At 41.1% G+C, this 22,979-nt stretch overlaps 1 protein-coding gene across 3 annotated transcripts; it reads left to right on the top strand.

The window, feature by feature from the left end:
- Window positions 1-134: 134 nt before the first annotated feature.
- LOC113026162 (uncharacterized) lies at window positions 135-22,913 on the top strand. Of its 3 annotated transcripts, XM_026174626.1 has the most exons (14): window positions 135-198; window positions 3,234-3,286; window positions 3,391-3,503; window positions 5,118-5,191; window positions 10,814-11,012; window positions 11,485-11,686; window positions 11,772-11,940; window positions 14,258-14,351; window positions 14,445-14,480; window positions 14,583-14,636; window positions 14,777-14,904; window positions 21,122-21,257; window positions 21,497-21,567; window positions 21,860-22,913. In XM_026174626.1, the coding sequence occupies exons 5-14, from the start codon at window positions 10,817-10,819 to the stop codon at window positions 22,091-22,093; spliced, it is 1,320 nt and encodes a 439-aa protein (XP_026030411.1). In that variant the 5' UTR covers window positions 135-198; window positions 3,234-3,286; window positions 3,391-3,503; window positions 5,118-5,191; window positions 10,814-10,816; the 3' UTR covers window positions 22,094-22,913. The 3 variants fall into 3 exon arrangements, with proteins under 3 accessions (XP_026030411.1, XP_026030413.1, XP_026030412.1); XM_026174628.1 differs by lacking the exon at window positions 135-198 and having other exon boundaries at window positions 3,043-3,286; window positions 11,877-11,940; XM_026174627.1 differs by lacking the exons at window positions 135-198; window positions 5,118-5,191 and having other exon boundaries at window positions 3,043-3,286.
- The last annotated feature ends 66 nt before the right edge of the window (window positions 22,914-22,979 follow it).

Raw genomic sequence — 22,979 nt, forward strand, 5'->3', positions numbered from 1 at the left:
CAAAAATATGTTTACTCTCCCCCACTATTCACAAGAAAAGCCCTGCCTACTGCTAACTGGAGAAATTAACACTCACTGCCTTATAATATTTATTTATTTATTTATTTTTGTGTGTCTAATCTTCACAGCGCCTCCCTGCAGATTTGAATCTACTCTGAAAAGTCAAATCAGATTGTCTGAAGTAAAAAGGAGGCAGAGGTATTGATAACCATTTATGTAGATTAGAAATTTCACTTGTATATAGTAAATAGTTCCCCCCACACACACACTTTTTCCTTTTGTTGCGTGATATAACTCTAACTCACCTTTTCTTGCTGACCTCTGTGCTTCTGTAACACGAGTGAGTTTCACCTGTGTGGCATTAAGTCTACATCTATCCTCTATGCTTGTTTCTGTCCAGCAGAGGGCGCTGACAGGTCAATGCAGCAGCTAAACTCTGTGGAAATGAACACCAGGAGAAAAGTAGCAAAACCACAGCCTGATCACAGGTTAATTTCAGAGTGCACAGATAGATGAGGACACTGACAGACCTCTACGTGCCTGTTGGATCATTAACTGGCTGTAAATATGTAATCATGTATGATATGCATGTTGTTGTAGACTAAATATGCTCAGACTTGACAGAGGTGGTGGTTTACGACACCAACTGTCTGCCATCTATAATCCAGTTTTGAGATCCCTTCCCAGACGCCTTAACGTCCACTCACATCCTGGGCCATCTGACCTCAGGAAATCACATGAAAGGGTGGGGCCAGGTTTCACAATGAGCTCACCCGAAACCCTGGCTGATTGGGACCCACACCCGTTTCACACCTCGGCTCATGTGATTAGGTAGAGGATCATCAGGTCCCTCTTTGGGGGGAAACTCCCACTAGGTTTATATCTGGGACTCTCCACCATTTGACCTTAGAACTGAAGAAGCTTCTCGGATGAGAGGTGAAACGTCTTCAAGCAACTTAAAGAAGTCCAGACGCTTTTCTTTCCAAGCTCCTTAGACTGCGATGACCTGGATGACTGAGAACCTTCACAGACGCTCAGACTTGACCTTCAGAAGCAGAGCTGAGGTTTCTGACAGAACCTGAATTGAAGAAGACAAAAGTCTGAAGAAGTCAAAGCTCAGTAACACGCAGAGTATAAAGAGAATTTTATTGTTTCATTCTGTTTATTATTTAGCTTGGCTCTTCATCGTAAAACCCATTACAGACAGAGAGTAGAAAACTATAAACCACAAATGATAAAGATCTAACAACAAGGCAGCAGCACGACTATGAAACTACTTCATTACTTCATGAAGTAAAACAGTAAATAACAGCAAGACAAAAACACAAACATATAAACAATAATCAAAACCTGAGCCAGATGAGCAGAGCTTAAAGAAACTTTTCACTTTACAGGAACTGACTTCAGCCTGAAAGACGTTTTTACAATAAACCACAGTCCAGTTTTCTTTCTTGTCAAGAACAAACACAGAGCTAAGAGGTCTTTAAGAGGTTGCAGATGTGAAAAAAGAACAACTATGTCGACGTTTATAAGCCTCCATTTTCTTCAGTGTTGCTTCATTTTAACCACACATCAAAGGAAAACTGACGCGTGGTTAAGAAACGAGAAGGTGTTATTTTTCAGATGAAGCTTCCTTCACTCACTTTGGCCTTTAACACAGTTTTTCTATTCAGAGATTTTCCCTTCGGCTTCACAAACAGGCAACAATTCTGTGTAAGCCAAACTGTGTCCCTAACCCAAGATGGAGGGCGATGTTAATCTTACATGCCCACATATATGAAAAAGTTTTTACTGGTTTTTATTACCCCAACACAACTACTCTAAAAAGCAGAAACACGCACTTCAAAGAGCTGTCAGCTCCTCAAAGTGCATGTGTCGGCTAAATAACAGGTTAAATACACCACATCATCTCTATCAAAGTCAGCGTTAAGCCTTTATTTAGGAAAACTTCATCATAAAACAGTTACTGTCCACCTCCTGCTGCGGTGGGCACAGAAATCTTTGTTCTGGCAGGCGTTCCCGTGACACTGTCCCTGTAGCAGGGTCCCTGTGTCAGGTGTCTTTTTGTTTGCTGTCACCATGGTTGAAGCTCGGTAATGCTGCTAACCTTCACAGACAGCAGAACATCATCTCTGTAAGGTCAGGTCACAGAGCACACAGACAGACACAGGTAAAGCGTGTCAGGGTGGAGCAGGTAATTGCACAGCAGGGCAGGGAGGAGGAAACAAAGGGGAGTAAGAAGCAGAAATCACTGCTCACTGATATTTAGTTAATCTTCTTCTTTCTGCTCCTTTCAGGGATCGCCACAGCAGCTCATTTGCGCATTAAACAACAGCAGCACTTTTAAGCTTGATCAGCTGTTGTTAGAATTTATTTAATATTAATTTCTAGTATCAGCTGATGTTTGCTGGAGCCACAGCTGTAAAAGCTGCTGGTCATGATATCAGTTTGAATATGTGGTGAGAGGGAAACATGAAGATGAAACCAGGAGATGTCCTTACTGAATCATCAGAGCTGTGATGGAGAAACAGGTTTACCTTTTAGGTGACATGAATGAGTTAAAGGGAAGTTATGAACTGTTTCTGAGAGACAAATAACACCAGGATCCTTTTCTAAGTAGCTGACAGCTGGTAACTGTGCAGGGGCGGGTCTAGCACAGTGTTGCCAGGGGGCCAGGTAGGGCATTAACAGGGAAAAGGGGGGCACAAAGAAATATGTTCTTATTCTCATTTAAAATGTCTGTTATTAAATAATTATCTGAAGATTACAACCAAAGTTTTTATCTGACGTAAAATGTATAGAAATCATACATATACCAACAAGACTGTACATCACTGTCACAACAGTGTCTGTTTTCATTCAAAGGCTTTATGGCTTTTCCTATAACACCTGGGGGGCCGGTCTCTAGTCAATGCCCGGGCCAATTTTTTGTCCCAGTCCAGTCCTGGTAACAAGCAGAGCAGCCGCAGGGCTGGACGGATGTGATCGTTGATAATAACATGAGTCACTTTTTCCTGTTTACGGCTCAGTCCATGAGCTGGCAGCTTACAGGGAGGACTTTGTAACGTCCTGTCTGACCGCCTCCTGTAGGAAAAAGGAAAATCTGCTGATAGCTGATAGTATTTTGGAAAAAGTTTCTTCATTCTGACTCTGTTAAAGTCTCCCAACACAATAAAGTCTCACTCTGGGTTAAAATCCCTGATCTGCTAATGACGCTGCACCTTCATCCACAGCGGATGTCAGCTTGTGATGGGATGTAAAGATGGGAGAGGAGAGCTGAGCTGAGGTAAGCGGGTCAAACTTTAACACTATGTTACTAACACTCAAACGTCTGTGGCTCAGAGTTCCCTCCCTCTTCTTGATTTGCATAAGTGCTTCTTTCTGTCTCAGATGGATGATAACACTGTCCAGTGTGATGGCAGCTCCTGACGTGTCTGCTTCTGCCCGATTCTTTCTGTGTTTGCTTTGAGTTTAGCTGAAGCTTGGACATCGCCTGCCTTCTGGTATGTTTTCCTTTTATTGATTCATTTTCACCATCATGTTTCCTTTCAGTCAGCCTGGTGCAGCATTGTATTCAGACCTGCTGACATCTTCTGTTACCTGTAGTCTACTTTTCATACTTAGATGTGTGCAGGTGTTAAAAAAATGAAAATAACACAGTGACTCTACACAATTCTGACACCAATTAAAATCATATCATTTAATTTGATGAATGTTTGATAGAGACTAAACGTTTTTTTTGGTAGTGTTTGTGGGTGTGCCGTCATTCTGTCTGTAACACGATGAGATTTTAATGAATTCTGATTAAAATTTGCTTTTTTTTCCCCACAAAAGTGGACAAAAAGCTGTTGAACTTAGAGGCTATGATTCTTACAAGTGTGCTGTGTGTTGTCGTTATATAGACATTTAAAACATCATGTCACGTCATTTGACCTCTGACCTCACTTTTACATTGCACATGCGCCTTTCTTTCAAGTTTCTCGAAAATGTGTTAAATGTGATATATGTTTAAAGAAAGCAGAAACAGAATGAGCTTCCTGCTTAGGTAGAAATATACTGTAGTGTAATATTATTAATCAGTACCTATCATCCATCACCTACACCCACACGATATTTGTGTGTAATGTTGTTAATGTTATGTGGTTCATCCTGATGTAACCTGGTGTCGATAGTCAGACAGTAACTGTGTTTGTTACATTCAGGCGCTGATAGAGTCTGTTTAAAAAGACAAGAGAGAACAGATGAATACTGTTTCCTTAAAGGGTGAATGCTGCCCGCTGGAGCTTTGCGCTCTCAGCTTCTTGTTTGCTTTATTTTTTTGCCTCAAAGGAAAGTTTTAAGTTGCTTATTTGTTTGCTGACAAACAATATGAGTCCATCATCAGAAATATTTACCATGCAATAATTCAGTGACAATACTAATAATTGGCCTTTGAAATGTAGTATTTTCTTCATCATACTAGTGAGCGGCTCCATTAACTAGAGTCGGAAGCTCATTAATCAAAGAATCCATGATGAAATCAGACGCCACATCCCACGCTTAACCACGTATTCTGAAATAAGCAGTTAAGCGTGCAGTCAGAGGATGTTACTGACTGTTTAATGGTGTTCAAGCATTTCCTATTATGTTGGTGGTTTTTTTTACTTCCTGTTTTTAAAGTTTATTTAGAAACTTTTTTTTTCATATAACCACTCAGGTTCCCTTTTTCACGCGAATACCCAAACTGTGAACTTTGTGACTAATTTTCCACACCCAGCCTTTTTTTAAGAACCCACTGAGTGAAGGCCATGCATCCTCCTCCTAAAAGACTCGTGCACTTCTTTGATATGCAGCTGATTATCAGCAGTTAATAAACAACAGGCAGGCGAATTCAGTTGACAACTTCTGTTTTCTCTTATCCTGATAAGAGCCACAGATAAAAGAACCACTGCAGGCAGATTATAGCAAGGCTTTTATATGATTTCTTAGCATGGCTTTTTATATGATCAGTGCAATAAGGTGTCATTTATAATAAATTTATAGCCTTTGAGGGTAGCTGTTTTTGAAAAGTGTAACTTTCAGCTGTTGAACTCTGCAGGCATTGAGGTTAAAAACACCACACTACTCATTTCCTGTAGGTCGAGGACCCTGATACTCCTGAAGCTGCAGAGAAAGCGAAACAACAGTTTAATTGGCATTGAGGACGAGCACGGTAAGACTAGTGTTTCCTAGCTCTGTGTTTCAGCTTACCTCGTGTTATTTTAGGCAGCAGAGTGACACCAAAACAACAAGGTGTTTTAGTGGTGTCTGCGCCCACCACTGTAAGCTACAGTCGTAATCCTGCAGTGCAGGTGAAACAGCGCTTTATTACTGAAGGATCAGTGTGTGCATCCCTGTTGAGCTTAAGCTTGTTTATGTCTGTAGCGCTAATGGGTTTCCTGATTGCTGTGTGATCAGTGAACACATCATTTGAGACACTTGTATTTTGTTAAAAACTAGTTCAGCTGATTATAAACTCTGTGTCTGTAAAAATGCGGATATCTCACCAAAGATTAAACATGAGATAATGAAGATATTTCAGCGCTGTGTGACATCTGCACAGGAAACACTTGTATGTGCAGATTAAGTGACAAAGTCTCTGCTCAGAGCAGACTGTACATATCTGAATAAGATGAGAAATTATTTAGAATTGAAATAATTTAGTAATAACTACAGAAAACCTTCAGATCACACCACCATGAGGTCATCGCTGAAGAGAATGAGAGGGTTCAGTGTTTGTAGGAATCGATGCAGCACCATACATTTCTATTTTTAAGAAAGTAAAGTCTTTTTAGAACCAGGGGCGGAGCCAGACATTAGAAACACCCGGGGCTTAGCCCTAAAGGGTAGTATGCATGTGGGATTTAAATTTTTTATTTTTTTTGGGGGGGGGGGGGGGGGGGGGTCAGAAATGACTGAAAGATTAATAGGCTCTGTTTTGAGTTTTGTTAAAAAAAGAATGACTTCATATAGGGAAAAATATATATCACACATGCAGGACACCTTAAACTAGTTTTTTAATTAAGCAGCAAGGCAGAACAAAGTCGGGGCTGTATCAAGACACGAGGACTAAACCCCAATTCAACCAGACCCAGAACTGATCCGGAATTAAAACAGGACTACAACAGTTCAAACTCATCACTACTTAGGATTTAACCAAGACAGAACCAGAATCAGAACTAGATGATAGTAGCACTAAAAATCATCATAGACCTGGGCCCTATTTCAGGAAGCCGGTTTAGAAAACTCAGAGTGAAAAACGATACGCAGGGTTGAGTAACCCCGAACTGTCCAACTTGGAATATTCGGTTTCAGAAAGGCTGATAACAATTAGTTCAATCAACGCGGAGTTGCTTTAACCCCAAGTTACGCGTGCGCACGAGGATACATAAAGCCCTGATTAGTGGAGCACAGATTAAGCGAGTCACCATGGAGACGGAGGGAAAGAAGGCGCGGTCAATGTATTTTACAGCGCTTGAGGCCGAAATTCTGATGGCAGCATATGTCGATAACATGCAAATTCCACGGGAAAAAAGTAACACAGCCTCAGCTGCAAAAGAAAGGGAGCATGCATGGCAAAACATAGCCGACAGAGTCAATGCGTGAGTGTTAATTTAAACATTGATCTAGGGATTTCCACCCATTTAACACGTTATTTTATTATATTTTATTTTATTTGTTATTTTATACATTTTATTTTGTGATGTGATTTGAGCGCAGGTGCAACCCAACAGGCCCCAAACGTTCCTGGCAGCAAGTAAAAATGAAATATAAAAATATAGTCCAAACAGGTATGGTGTAATTGTATTATGAGCCATAGTGCTTGGTCTGTTTGTCCGATGTAAATCAATTGCAGTTAGAGGCTACATTAATTTCCCCTCTGTAAGCACTTATTGAAATTATCTGAGCACATTACAAGTACATATTTGCTTACTCTGTATGCTCAAATGTGACCCGTTATAGCCAACAGAAAAAAAGCGGAGGCCCGAAAAACAGGTGGGGGTCCTCCACCACCACCACTCACAGAGGCTGGCCACTTGGCTTCCACATTTGTGATAATGTTGGCAGCATCACATATGATCTTCACAGTGCAGAGAACACAAATTAGCATCCATTACTATAATGAAATAATTTGTTAGTTTGAAATGTTACAGGGAACTATGTACCTGTACATTAATGCTGTGGAAAGACTTCCTGTTCACATAGTCTCCTTCATTTACTGAAGGAGCAATGATTGGAATGTGAGTGCCATCTATACAGCCAATCACGCCTGGGAACCGTGAGAATAAATGTAAAATTTAAGTAGTAGTTCAAGTATCACCACATCATAAATTAAGTTTTGTTCATCCTGATACCTGCAATTTTGTGGCATCCCTCTTTGATAAATCTTGTGGGTCTATGACCGGGGAACACCACAGACGAGTACACGAGACGTTTCAGTGCAACTGTAACATTCCTGACTGCCCGACAGACGGTAGCCTTGGAAACGTGCTCAGCGTCACCAATATTATACAGAAAGCTCCCGTTTGCAAAAAAACCGAAGTGCAATACAAATAATATGTACAGAACTGAGAGGATGTCCGCGATGTGTCACATGAGCAATATTAGGCCTGAGGATGTTATCCAAATAAATTATAGATTGTGCTGAAAAACGGTAACGTTCACACAGGAAATCATCAGGAAATGATAAAATGTCCAAACGCGCTCTAATCACTCTCTCCCGGCGGAGAGCTCTGCGGAGAATTTGGGCTTCATCTACTGGCTCTTCAAGGAAGGGACACGCCATGTCTGACACTTCCTACAGTCAGGTTTCCGACAAAGAGGCGGAGAAAGTCAGGGTTAGTTGAAGTAAACCTGCTAGGGGGCAGGTTAGCTTCACGGAGTGTGTCGTCATAGTAACTCACTCAGTATTAATCTAAACTCGCTTTGTGAAACCGAAAACCCAGAGTTTTCGTTAACTCAGGGTATACTTACTCAGATTTTGCTCTAAACCGGCTTCCTGAAATAGGGCCCTGGGGCCCGTTCTTCGTACCTCGCTAAGTAGGTTAGCCGGATTAGATTGTTGACGATTTCGCGTGATCCTGGATCGTTCGGTTCCCCGAAGCTCATCCGGGACTTGCTGTCATAGCAACAGAGCCGTAAGCGTAAACCTGCTCCCGAGCAGGTTTACTTTATGTAAACAGGATTAGATCGCGGCCACGCAGGTATGTCCGCTTCATTTATACGAAAGCAACAGCGATATTTTACCACTGTTTCACCATAAATAAATATTATCAATGTAACTAAAGATAATGCAGCACTTGATCCTTTCATTGATGTCACACAGATACATACAGGTCATTTCCTAAAAAAGGGAAATGTACTATTAACATTCTATTACATGTATGTGATTATTACAGATGTAATTCATATTTCAGAGTAGTAATTGTAAATTACTTCGTGTAATCAAGATGAGAGACCACGGCTATAAAAGCGAAGGTGGATTTGGGAAGTCTGTCGCAGCCATGTCCTGTCCGTATACGCGACCAACCCATTGCGGAAGGTGCAAGATTGATAAGGAGAGTCCTCAGAATTCAGCGTATATTGCGGGACAGACAGGATCCTTTAGCTCAGCGCGACAGTGTGCTCATAGAGAGATATCGATATTCCCGTGAGGGTATTATTTACTTAACCAACTTGTTGACGAGGGGGTGCAGGACCACCACCTGTCTTTTTTTCCTCTGCCCTTTTCTTGGTTGCTGTTATGAACAAACTAACAGAGTATTACAGGCCAGTATTACCTTGCCAAGAGACGCAAAGCAATCTAAGAGATAAATATTACCATTCTGTAGAATACTCCTGTATTCCACTTTTACTTGTTCCCATGTTCTTGTGGGTCCTGTTGTGGCTCTAATGTGAAAGGGGATATAATATAACATATTATAATATAATATAATGCCATATGATATTGGACAATATAGTGTCATATGATAGATCTACCCTACCGCCTACTGGTGTTGGCCAGAGGGGCCGATGGCGCGATATGGCAGCCTGGCTACAACCGTAGCTGCCTCCACCAGTGTGTGAATGTGGGAGTGAATGAATAGTGGTATCGTAAAGCGCTTTGGGTGCCTTGGAAAGCGCTATATAAATCCAATCCATTATTATTATTATTATTAAATTACCTACGAGTTTGATTTGTCAGCAACTTTCTGCCAGCCCTCTCTCCTTGCTTTTGCAGCCTTTGCAGTGTTCTCTTGCGTTTTAATTAAACTCTGAAACTCCTGAAATCCCTCACTCATGAGTTCTTGCTCTGCTGCCGGAAAATACCGAGCACGCCCCTTCGACATTTTCGCCGACCAATCAAAGGGTTGCCGATCAATGTTTCTACTATCGATGCGTAGCCCCTTTTACGACACCCAGTGATGTCACATTCCTGCGTCCAGCTGTAGTAATCGTCAACAGCAGGTGTGTTCGGGGAACCGGATTAGCGAGCTCACGGTTAGCGCGATGGTTTGGTCTTGGATGTGTCATTTGATCTTGGATGTAGTGAGCGACGTACGAAGAACGGGCCCCTGGTCAAACTTCAGCTCTCCTTAGTATGGCTGGCTCCGTTTCTCCAACAGCGCACTCACAGGCAGCAGCTGCCCCGCCCTCTCGCTCAGTCGCTTAGTGCCTGAGCTCGGATCATACCAATATCAGGGGGGATTCACGCACAGTCGTAAATTCCCACAGTGTGCACTATGTGCTTCGAATATTGCTTGCACTTTTTGTTTTATACAGTTGTCAGCCAGGCATCTAACTATGAAAAATTACACTCCAAAAGACCCCGGGCTTCTGACAAAAAGACCCGGGCTTAAGCCCAGTAAGCCACCCCCACGCTCCGCCCCTGTTTAGAACACACAGAAAAAGCACTGTACAACAAAATAGAGTAAAATAATATATTACAGAAAAACAAGTTGAGCCGCAGAATAGAGTGAACATCAGAAAAACCTGACTAAACAAAAACGTTTCAGTCTTGGAGCCACAGACTGAAAGGCTGCGTTCTCCTCCAGCTTCCATCTGGTACGATGAGTCTGTGAGCAGCAGAGTGTTCAATAAGGCTGAAGCCTGGCCGTGGAGTGCTTGGTATCTCTTCTGGGAGTCAATGTAAAGAGTATAAAACAGGACTAATGAGCTTGCTTACTGAACCTGTTAATAAATTTACTTAGATTTGATTATAATTTCAACTTCCTATCACAACATTCTGATGTTTTCAGTGAACTGTGGATAAATAAAATAGGCGATTAGGAAAATACTGATGCTGATGAAAACAGTTCACTGGAGGTTAACTCCTATTTGTATGAAATGGTCGAAAGAATTGGAACATTTTAGAACAACTGTCATAGAGAACGGGAACACTAAAAGTTTGAGAGACACAAATAGAAATATTTAAATGGTTATAAATCATGTCTGTTTTTCAGATGGTTTTGAGTGACGTGCTGTAATCAGATACCTTTCACAGACACAACATTTCTCAGTTTCAGTGTTTAATATGTGGAACTTTTAGCATTTTGAGTGGCTCCATACTGCAATGTTTTGGTAACGATCAGAGAAACATAGCTTTATTTTTACTCTTTTATATTAAATATTGGGTTATAAGGATTTGCAAATGGCTGCATTCTTTTAGATTTGCATCTTAGACAGCGTCCTATCTTTTCCTGGACGCAGGAAAAGTTGATCATTTTTGCAGCATTTGGATAAATCTGCAAATTAACCATTAAGAAATCCATGCAGTGAATTGAAAACAGCTGTGTTTGTTTTATTGTCTCCACAGAAGATGTTTGCAGCTGAGGCCAAAAAACTGATTGACAAGGTGGGAGATAAAGAGCTCATCTATAATGAGAGCCTAATCAAGAAAGTAGATCTGCTGACTCTGGTCAAAGTCAGCAAAGGAAAATTCTGGCCAGTGCAAAAGTACAAGATAATGCAACTCAGTCTGCCCGAGCTCATGGAGGTGGAAGACTTCAGCCCAGGTGTGTATTCAGATGCATAAACACACACATATTTTGTGTCACACAATATAAATACACCTTTTTTTATGACTGAGTCCCATTGGCCTGGTGATGATGATATAATACTGTAGTTCACATGCTGACCTTAATTCACAGAATCTATCTTATTCATCTCTGCCCCTCATCGTCCATACTTTTGCCAGAAAGAAAGGAAGGGTGATAAAGTAAGACAGAGGATGATGGGTTGTGACCTGCAAGGCAAACAGGCTCACCAGTGTCACAGTGAACTAATACATTCCTTAATCCACAGAAGGGAGAATCAGCTGGGAGTGTGTGTCTTTATGCTCCAGTTATACCAGAGGTGGCGGTGGGTGTGCCTCTGTCTCCTAAATAACTCCCCCTCATTAAGCTGACCTGTGTGTTGTGGTACATTGACCTCATAATATATAGAACGACTGTATCATGTGTAAGTGATGCTCCTTTCTCCCTCCAGAGTGCACAGATGAGCCCTTTGTGAGTAATTTCATGACTTCAACAAAGACGAGCGGGAGAGGAGGGTTAGGTGGAAAAGACATTGGTGTGTATGAAGCTGAAGTGAATGCAGGCGCTGACAGTATGGATGGACTAGTTCAGCCCGTCAACATGATGTCGAAGAAAGTCGACCTTAAAGCCCTGAGGAGCGAGCTCAGTGACGGGTAGGGCTCTGTCTCTGCTCAGCGATCGTTGTTTTCCAAACATGCGCTAACCTTTTTACTCTCTGCTGCTGCTTCCTGTTTCCAGGACCATAAAAACAGACAAAGTGAACCTGCTGGCACTGAAAACGAAGGATAAACTGGCTTTTGTTCACCAGACAATTTACAACTCTTCTCCTGTCACACTTATTAGAAAGTGCACGAGGGATGGGTCCTTGTTAGCCTCCTGCATAAAGATACTGAGTCTGTTTGCAAAGGTGAGTGAATCTCCAAAGGATGAAGACATTCTGGGCTCAGCTTTGTTTTCAGTAACTCATGTTTGAGCTGTATTGGTAATGAATTGATTACTTGTTTGTGAAGAACAAACTGTCCAGAGTGCAGGTGCAGCATGATTTGTCTGTAGTGATTAAAGTGATCGAGTTAATGAATTTGAATCAGGAATTCTTTACGTATTCAGTAGACTGTTGGTAACTTCTGCCTCATTGTTTAATCAAAACTGATTCTGCGGACATCAGGACTCTGGGAATCCAATCCACTTCCGCAGGACTCCACTAACTTTGTTCCACTTCAGGAACTCAAAGGCTATTTGTGGTCATAAACGTCCCTGGCAGGCCTATTTCAAGGCCACATTTGAGGAAGAAACAAGTTCCTGTATAACCCCCCAAAAATAAACTCCTGAGTAGCAGACTGGTTAAAGTCATAAAAATAAGTATTGTGTAAAAATTCAACAACTATGAAGAGCATAATTCCCAAATTACTATTTAGAAAACAGCATTTGCCACAGAGCACGGTTTCCACGGTTTCCTGGTTCCTACACTGCAATGCTAACAAGCAGGCAGAATACCCAGCACTGTAAACCCTGGCACCAGGCCTGACCCGTGGTGTAGCCAGGTCATTTTATTAGAGTGACGTGATTATTTACCGGAGAGTGGCACATAAACAGATGCTCTGCAGCAAGAACCATTGTAGACATCATCTGATGGAGCTGTGTGTAACATTTAAGGTCAAGGTCAAGTTTATTTATATAGCACATTTCCAAACAGTCCATGCTGCACAAAGTGCTTAACAATGTAAAATGCCACTAAAATAAATAAAATGCAGTGATGCAGTAAACTATAGAAAAGCAATTAAAAAAACTAAAACAACAGCAACAACTAAGGCTGTTAAAACCAAAAATGTTTAGGTCAGAGTGTGTTAATAGCCAGACTTAAGTGTGTGTCTTTAGTAACGATTTAAAATGTTTGAATGTTTGTGCAGATCTAATATTAAGAGGAAGGCAATTCCTCTTAATATTTGGGCAGTTTGGGACCTGCCGCACAGAAGCCTCTGTGTCCACGATAGTTAAGTTTAGTCTGTTGAATAGTTAAGGTTAGTTTGGACCTCATGGTTCTTTCTGGAGCATAAATATAAAGGTGGTCAAATAGGTAAGAAGGCGCTTGGCCGTTAAATGATTTAAAAACAAAAAGTAAAAATTTAAATTGGATCCTGTAAGGAACAGGGAGCCAATGTAGAGAGGCCACACCCAGGATAATATGCTTCTTCTGTTTAGTGCCAGTTAGCAGACGAGCAGCTGCATTTCAGACCAACTGGAGACGATAAAGAGAGGCCTGGTCCAAACCAAAGTACAAAGAATTGCAGTAGTCCAGTCTGTAAGTAATGAAGAGATGAATAACACGTTCAAAGACATTAGCTGGAAGGTACGGCTTAACCTTGGCTAGCTGTCTTAAATGAAAAAAGCTGGATTGGACTACTGAACTCACCTGCCTACACAGTTTAAAGCAACCATCAAGGTACACACCGAGGTTTTTAACCACTGTCTTACAATAGGAGGATAAGGGGCCTGGACTGCTGTCAATGGGCTTAATGAAGCTACCAAAAATGACAGCTTCTGTTTTGTTTTCATTTAATAAAAAAATAAATAAAAAATTAAAGACATCCACTGTTTAACACTATCAAGGCAACATAATAATAACTGAAGTGGGCCTGTCCCTGCTTTTAAAGGCAGATAGATCTCAAAGTCATCTCCAAAATAGTGAAAAAAGAAGAAAGTGAAGAAAGGTTGTACTGTGAGAAAACAGATCCCAGTGGCAACATATGCAGTGCAAACAAGGCAGGACCCAAACTAGAGCTTTGAGGTGCACCATAATTAAGGGGGGCTATTTTGGAGCTGTGATGGCCCATGTTGACATAAAAAGTCCTTCCAGATAAGGACCAAAACTACTGAAGAGCAAACGCTATTAGGCCATCATATGATTCCAGCTGTGATTGCAGGATATCATGGTCGACCACGTCAAAGGCTGCTGTCAGTTCCAACAACAAGAGGGCAGCAGCTTTAGAATTTGGGTGTTCACGCTGCAGCAGCTCTTTAAAATGTTTGGAAGAATTCAAGCAGTCTGTTGTAAACCTGATCCCTTCACCTCAGCAACTTCCGACCAAAGGTCTCCAAAACTCTTGGAAATGGACTGAAGATCATCTAAATTGTGTGGCAAATGGAGAACAATGATAGTGTTTCTTCTATGCTTGTGTATTGATTGTGCAGTTATGTGTAATTTAACAAAAAATAAATGTTTTTAGGGCCACAGAAAAGAGAAGACAAGCTTCACTGTTCCAGAAAAATCCACCTTTGCTTACGGCCTGGTGGAGATAAAGATAGAGGATGAGAAGCTAAGTAAGAGCACAACACTGTGTTGATTGCATGTGTGTGTGTTTGTGTGTGTGTGTGTGTTACTGAGTATAATTTCTGTCCTTTGCTCTCATTTAGAGATCTCGTGTGAACCCTGGACTCGAGGTGCCCTCGGTATGTTGCTGTGTGTGGTTGAAGTTGATGCCATGTTTGTCTTAATGTTCACATCAACATGAAGTCTTTCTCACTTTTAATAATCTTGAGGTCTGTTTTCAGATGGACTCTTTGGCGATGACATAGAGAGTGCGATGCTACAACAGATTAAAGAAGGTGTGTCTGACAGTTTGAGCTTTTCCCTGTTCTGAATTAATCAGAGTGAAGCTTTTGGAATTTGGGACCTACAGCACAAACTCTGCTTTAATTTATTGAGTGTGATCGTATCAGTTCTGCTATTTCTGTGTTTGCCGCAGAACTAAAGATGAAGGATGCTTTTCTGCAGCCGCTGGCAGATCTTCCCGAGTCGACCCGTCATGATCTACTGAAGAAGCTCAGCGAGCTTGCTGAGGATGGGGATACTCTCTCTCTGCTGGAGCAAACAGTAAGAAGAATGTTTACAACATCTGAAGCTTCTTTGTGCTCATCATGAGGTTTCATCTCCCACTGATCTTAATTCTTCAACTGATGCTTCATCAGTTACTGCAAGGAACAAAAAGTGAAGAGATGGTTAAACAGGCAGTCACGAGAGAATGGAGGTTCCACAAGAATAAACAAGCATCAGTCTAGCGGATTATCAGCAAAGGAGAGTGCCTGTATAAAAGCAAATGTTTTGGCAGTTTGCTGATCTGGTGCATTCAGGTGTGTTAACACAGTGCTACAGTTACCCCACCAGTGGACATCCCAGGTCAGACCATGTAACCTCAGATAAACTGCAACAAACCCAAGAGCTACATCTCAGACTCCACAGGCCTTAGGTTAAATGATTAAGTTCATGACAGCAAAATTAGAAAAAGAATGAACATGTGGGGTTTGTTCAGAAGGGTTGCCTGAAGAAAGCCTCTTCTTTCTAAAAAGAACGGAAAAGCTCAGCTTAGGTTTGCAAAGTTGTTTCTGAACAAACTCCAAGACTCCAAGAACACAGCTGAGATGTCTAAGCAGCTGAACAGAGTAAACTGTAAACTGCTCCATAACCAGAGTATTCAAGATTCAAATGTGAGGCCATCTGTCCCACAGCTAAAGCTTAGATCAAAACTAGGTCAATGATCAGAGCACATCAGCACATCTCTGAAAACTGTAAGAGTGGCAGGATCTTAAGAATCCTGTGCATAAATAAATCCTCACAAACCTCAGTGCACTAAGAAGAGTGAAGCAAAATTGCTCCACTTCTATGGAACGCCAGGACTGCCATAATGAATTAATTAAATACACCATTAAATAATTAATTAAATGTGTCAATAATTAATTAAAATTGGAATTAATTAATTAAATAAATAGTTATGATACATGTAATTAATTAATTATTGACACATTTAATTAATTATTGACACATTAAATTAATTATTTAATGATATATTTATTTATTTCATTTTGGCAGTCCTGACGCCTGGCTCTCATCATGAAATAATTTTATCTGTCAGCCTCACCCATCAAACTCAGGGGGCGGGGTTAACGCTGCCCATGCAGCTTCTCTAACATTTGATTGGTTGCCGTGCAAAGTAAGTCAAAACAGGTCGATCCTAGATAATCGATTGCTTGTGTAGACTTGGGGCAGCCAGGTATCCCAGAATGCAGATCAAATCACAGGCAGCAATGGTGGTGGTGTAGTTTTAAAATACCCCGTTTTTCTGTCACCAGCTACACTTTTAACAGTGTTTTAGCCGCGAATGTCGCGACGTATGTCTGGTCAGGTTGTCAACATAGAACATGTTTGCAAAAGTGCTCAGATGTTTTCAGAGATTTCACTAGCTCTGCTAACAATTAGCATGCAGAGTGCACCGAGGGGGTTACGTTAACCGGTTTGTTTACATATTCCACTCTCCGTGTTCCACATGTTGCATTCACAGATTCTCATTTTCACCGAACGATCGTCTCTTTCCGCCTGGTCTTGTGTCTCTGTGCTTCTGTAACATAAAGAACGAGCTGACATTTTTCTCACGAAACCAGCGATCAGCTCAACAGACCCTCAGTTTACCTGCATGCATCCTCCTCCTCATCTGTCAGCTGTTTAACACCTGCTGCTAATTCAAGAAACACGCCTAGTTACCTGGTGATAGTCACAGTTTAACTGGGCAGCCGGTGCTCGATATAAAGCAATGTCAGCGCATTTTTCTGCACAAGATAAGTAAATATAGTGTTTTCCCCGAGCGCAGAGCTGCTGGAGCTTGTTTCCTTACAGAGCACTTTATAGGCGAACCAGCTTCATCAGCGACTGATGTCCAATCACCGGCACACAGCTTTGAAACATCACCTTAGTTTTAGCTCTCAGTGGTTAAACGCTGGACTTCATTCACTCAGGTTCTGTCTGTCGGGTCACGTTTACTTCGCTGTTTTATTTACAACTGAGCAAATCGGTTTGGCTGAGGTTAAAGTTACGTTTCATAACTGCATAGTTTCACAGACGTTTAATGGTTCACTGGCACATGTGTTAGACTGAACTATTCGCTTTTCTTTATCTGGTGTGTTTTGGATTTAACTGTGAATTTTGAGATTAAACTGACTTTTAAAATGTTTTTATACAAAGAGGAAAGAGAAGGCGCATTTCCACCGAGAGGAGCAGAGTTTGCAAAAGCATGTTCATCATGAAGTCTGCAACCTGGACAGAAATATTATATCATCTGTTTTTTAATAGTTATTCAACTGTATTCTAAGCACCAGCTGTCTGTTAGAATGTGATTTTTTTTTTCTCTCTGTTGGCAGAGGTATAAAAAATGCGCAGGAAAATCTGACGTGCATGGCGAACTTCACCGACGATATTTAGGGAGGAATAAACACACATCAAACATAAATGAACCATTTTTTTGCTTTTTCGGTCATGTTATGTTTACCTGTCAAAGGCTTGTTACAAACTATGAAACACATCGTGCAGACTTCTGGATGTTAGAAGAAAACTAATACTGCTCATGAATGAGACTAAAGGCAGGAAGGTGTCCTTTAAAACTAAACATGTTAATAGGACCTCCCTATTTATATCATAGTTTATGATATAGCACGTGTATTTCAGTAATAGCCTGCTGATTTCAGTGTAGTGGTGAACAGTCACACAGCTCACGTAGGCGTTATCTGTGATACTCTTTAACTATAATTTATCCAAGTTAACTTCAGTTAACCATTCAGACAGTTCTTTTGCAATGAAAAACATAAACACTCATGCTGCCGGTAGGTTTTCTCAGTGCCAGCTGTTAACATTATAGTTGCTTATGCAGTAACCATGGTAACCACGGACTCTGAGCGGCTGGATCGACGGAGGTCAGACAACAATTTTACATGTATGATCTTAAAACAGGACACAGCCACTATACGTGCTGGCCTCATATCAAATGTGAAGGCAGACTGAGTCTATGTTTGACGTTTGTTCTTATCTAATCTTCCTTTTCAAACATTTAAACAGCAGCGAGTCTGCAGCTGAGGGAATACAAACTCAAATTGTCGGAACAGGTTTGCTCGTTTCTTGGATTCATTTGGTGATTTATTAAATGTATAACTGTTATTCTAATCTGCTGCTGAGTCTCTTACACTTTTCTTTATGCTGTATATTTTCACGTCTCTGGAATAGTTGGCAGTTAGATAGTCAGCTGGGAAACTTTGTGTTAACTCATGGAGCTGAGGATATCGTGGATGTGCTGACCTCGCTGCGTGGTGTACAGAGCGAGGTCAGCATGATTAATATTCACAATAAAAATATTAGCCGAACATCATGAAGTCTGTATGTGTTTCATAGTGTCGAACAACCTTTGTACAGTTAAAGCCAGCAGTTACTACATGACGGAAACACCAACGTTATCTCTTTTATGCGTTTATACACAGGTCACGCTGATTACTGAACAAAAACCCAAAGATCAGATGTTAAACAGATTTATTTGCTCTCTCTCCTCCTTAAACATGTTTTTAATGTTAGTTAGAATTCAGAATTGGCGACTGAAACACGTAGGACACATAAGAACATCAGGAAATAAAACACCGATAAATATAACCTCAGTAAAAGAAGTCAGCGGGGGTTACTACAGCTGTGTACCGGGGCCTGCGCTTTGTCGGTGGGATTGCTTGCGAGGCGAGCGGGTCTATCCCACGCTTTGCCGTGAGACTGGGCAGACATCTCCGAAATCATCGAAGCACTTTTGCAAAGAGGCTGTATCTTGACAAACCGACCAGACACATGAAGATTAAACCACTACATTCTCGGCTAAAAAAATATTAAAACGGTATTTGGTGACACACAAACAGGGTTTTTCAAAGCTCAGTTCTGTTAGCTTCCACATGCCGGTTGTTGTGTGCTAGAAACAATGGCCACCAGGCCAAAGCAATGGTTTTGACTCGATCAGCGTTAACCCCGCCCCCTGAGTTTGATGGGTGAGGCTGACAGATAAAATTATTTCAAGATGAGAGCCAGGCGCCAGGACTGCCAAAATGAAATAAATAAATATATCATTAAATAATTAATTAAATGTGTCAATAATTAATGAAATGTGTCAATAATTAATTAAAATGTGAAATACATAAATAATTAATTAAATGTGTCAATAATTAATTAATTACATGTGTCAATAATTAATTAATTACATGTGTCATAACTATTTATTTAATTAATTCCAATTTTAATTAATTATTGACACATTTAATTAATTATTTAATGGTGTATTTAATTAATTCATTATGGCAGTCCTGGCGTTCCATACACTTCAACGTGAGAAACTGATTAAAAGGATCGCTTAAAGTTATTGCTGCTTAATTATATTTCTAAAAGCTCTTTACTGATATTTCTCAGCTATCGGAACCATGGATGCTGCTGGTTATCAATCATGTATGCACAGGCCCAACAACCAATACTGACAACAGGCTTGGGGCTTTACAGACAGCAGGTACAGTTAGGGCCATATATTTGGACACTGGCACAAGTTTTTCTTTTACCCATTAACTGAAACATGTTACAATTATAGTTATATAACAGACATAAATGTAGACTCTCAGCTTTCATTTGAGGGTATACACATTACAAAAGTAATTGGACAGTTGACTCAAAGGCTACTTGATGTGCAGATGTGGGCAATTCCTTTGTTATGTCATTGTCAGTTAAGCAGATAAAAAGCCTCGAGATCATTTGAGGTGTGGTGCTTGCATTTTGACGATTTTGCTGCGAACAAACAAGGTGCGGCTCTGTATGCAGGTGCAACAAGCAATCCTTAAGCTGAAAAAACAGAAGAAAAAAACAATTGCTACAATATCAGGAGTGGCAAAAACTACAGTTTGGTACATCCTGAGAAAGATAGAAAGCACTCGTGAACTCAGCACCTGGACCTGGAGGTCCACAGAAGACAACAGTGGTGGATGATCACAGAATCATTTCCATGGGGAAGAGAAACCCCTTCATTTCATGTCTTGATGCATGCTCAATCATCCAGGTAAGGAAATCCCAAAAAGGGGATTCTGTTCACCTGGACAAAGTGTTTTCAGTGGAAGAAACATTTTGTCACTCATCCAAGTGACTTCTTCACTCTCAGCTGGCTGCAGGTTTCCCCAATCTTATAAACAGTAAATTTGCACAATGACTGAAACTGGGCAGTGGGCTGTGAGGTCATAACCTCACAACATCCAACCAACTGAACTACACCGTCTACCAGAAAGAGAAGACTGAATGAAAGTAAATGCAAATGGTTCACTGCAAGGTCCAAGCCACTCATAAGACTCAAGAATAGAAAGGCTCAAAAAAACCAAACAAACACAGTCCTGGAAAAGTATTCTTTGAACAAGAAAAACGCATGCAGAAGGCGTGGAACAGCTCATGATCCAAAGCATACCACAACATCTGTAAAACACGATGGAGGCAGTGTGATGGTTTGGGTATGCATAGCTGCCGTAGGCACTGGGACACTAGTGTTTAATGATGATGTGACACAGGACAGAAGAAGCTGAATTAATTCTGTGGTCAGAGACATACTGTCTGCTCAAATCCAGCTAAATACAGTCAAATTAAATGGGCGGTTTTTAATAATACAGATTGACAATGAACCAAAACCTACACCCAAAGCAACCCAGGAGTTTATTCAAGCAAACAAGTGGAATATTCTTGAATGGCCTGGTCAGCCACCATATCTTGATCCAGCTGAGCATTTCACTTGTTGAAGACTAAACTTCAGACAGAAAGGCCCACAGACAAACAGAAATTGGATGCCGCTGCAGTAGAGGCCTGGCAGAGCATCAAAAAGCAGGAAACACAGCATGTCCATGAGTTCAAGACCTCAGGCTGTCATTGCCAGCAAAGGTTTGTCAGCATTAGAGTATTAGAAATGAACATTTTATTTTCAGTTATTTAATTTGTCTAAATACTTAGTCTCTGAAATGGAGGGATTGAGTTAAAAATGGTTTAGTTCTTCACATTTTTATGCATCTTTTTGTTCAACCCACTGACTTAAAGCTGAAAGTCTGAACTTCAACTGCATCTAAGTTTTTTCATTTAAAATTCATTGTGGTAATGTACAGAACCAAAATTAGAAGAAAGTTGTCTCTGTCCAAACATTTATGGACATAACTGTAGTTTTATGTTCTCCATGACTAAACACCATCCTGCTCTGATACTACTACTAATAATCCTCTGCTTCTCTCAGTTGGATCACTGCAGTAATGGAGCATTTGAAGGCACTTTGTCTCAGGCTGCCTCCTCCTTCATGGACCTTCTCGATATTTCAAACATCTCCACTGCTGTGAAGGATGCTGTTCACCTGTTGGTCAGCGCGTTGGACAGTAAGTCAGCTGACCTGCTCTGAGACATTTATCCCATCCAGTAACATGTAGATGCTCCACATCAGGTGTGGTATGTGAGCTGGAGGTGGTGGAGCTGAGATAAAGCTGCTCAGGTGTGATTTGGGAGTGTGTGAGAGCTCAGCTCACAGTTTTATTGACACATCTGAAGCAAAGCGTTTCAGTGTTTCAGTTCATCACATCGTCATCAAACTTTGTCTTTCTTCTTCATGTTTGTGCAGCTCTGCCAGATGAAGTGCCGCCACTTCTGACCTGCTGCAGTCCAGACACTCTGAGAGTGCTCAACCAGTTGGTGGGTCCATTCACTCATTCATCTGCATTCATCTACATGCTCCTCTCAACAGCTGCCAGCCTCATCACACCTTATCCTACAGACTGAGCACACTAAACATGTGTAATCTGACAGCTTAAAGCATCGTCTGTCATGTTTTTGTAATGAAGAAGAATAAACTAAAACTAAACAGAAAATCCCACATGTGTAAAAGCACATCAGCAGCAGCTCCGCCCACTATCAGCAGCCTGTGGGCGGAGTCTTCCTCATGTTTGAATCTGATCAGACAACAGCTCCCTCTCTGCTTCTCCAGGTGGATGGTCTGAAGGACGGTCGGGCCACACTGCCAGAGTCCCTGCCCGTCCCCCTGCAGGAGGGAGGGGAGCTCCGCTGGGCGGCCGAGTTCATCTGTTTGAACGATCAGAAGCTGAAAGAGTTGAGTGACGGCTGGGACCGGCCCGAGCTGCCCCCAGAGGTTCTGCTGGAGGTTCTGTGCCTCGCTGTGCAGGGACTCAGCCTCCTGATGCAGCCCACAACAAACCCTTAATGTCAGCTGCTGTGATCTTTGTTAACCTGTTTTCACAGCAGCGTTCTGCATCTTTGAACGTTTCTGCCATTGTTTCCTGAACTTTCATCTGTCAAAGATCAAAAACAAAAAGAATAATCTAATAAAATATATATATATTTTTAAATAAATAAAACTTCATACTTTTATGTTCGGCTCATGGTTTTAATATTTTATTAGTTTTTGCTGCACTCCTTTATGTTCTGTCCTGTTCCCTCCTCTGTGCCCCTGACCCTGTTTCCATGCTTGTTTACTGTTAGTTATTTTTACAATATTGATATAGAACTAATCTCTTGAAATATCATATATCAGATTTGGTACTTGAGAGACAAGAAAAAGAAGTGACAGCATGCAGAGAAGGAGGCTAAACATTGTGCCCTCTGCTCCAGAGACAGTCCTCACAAACAGGCGATAGAAACTGTAGGGTCAGAGTCTGGACTGAACCTGTCAAGAGTATTTTTGTTTTTAAAGGTTTTATTATTCATATAATAATCAGCTAAGAGTGTTTATATTTCTGTCTTGTACTCAACCAGCTGCATATTTTAATTGCTGGCTCTCTACTCTGTAACGGAAACTGTTTGCCTTCACATTAATTGTCAGCAGCAGGAAACCGCCACCCAAGAGCAAGAAACAACCTTGTAGAGAATACAAAGTTCTTGAGAAATCCCACCTGCTTGCTTGACAAGATAAGCATGATATTTCCTTTTTTGTATGCTTCCTGTTGTGTATAAATAAAGGCAGCGAGCTGCTCCACGGTGTGTGAGTCTCCCCCTGAGTCTCTCACCCGTGCACGTTAAACTGCTGAAGTGTCTGAGTGTTATTTCATTACATCTGAGTGCTTGATAAAAGAATCTCTAACAGAACCTTA

This window comes from Astatotilapia calliptera, chromosome 7 (genome assembly GCF_900246225.1).
Source record: "Astatotilapia calliptera chromosome 7, fAstCal1.2, whole genome shotgun sequence".
Taxonomy (NCBI): Eukaryota; Metazoa; Chordata; class Actinopteri; order Cichliformes; family Cichlidae; genus Astatotilapia; species Astatotilapia calliptera.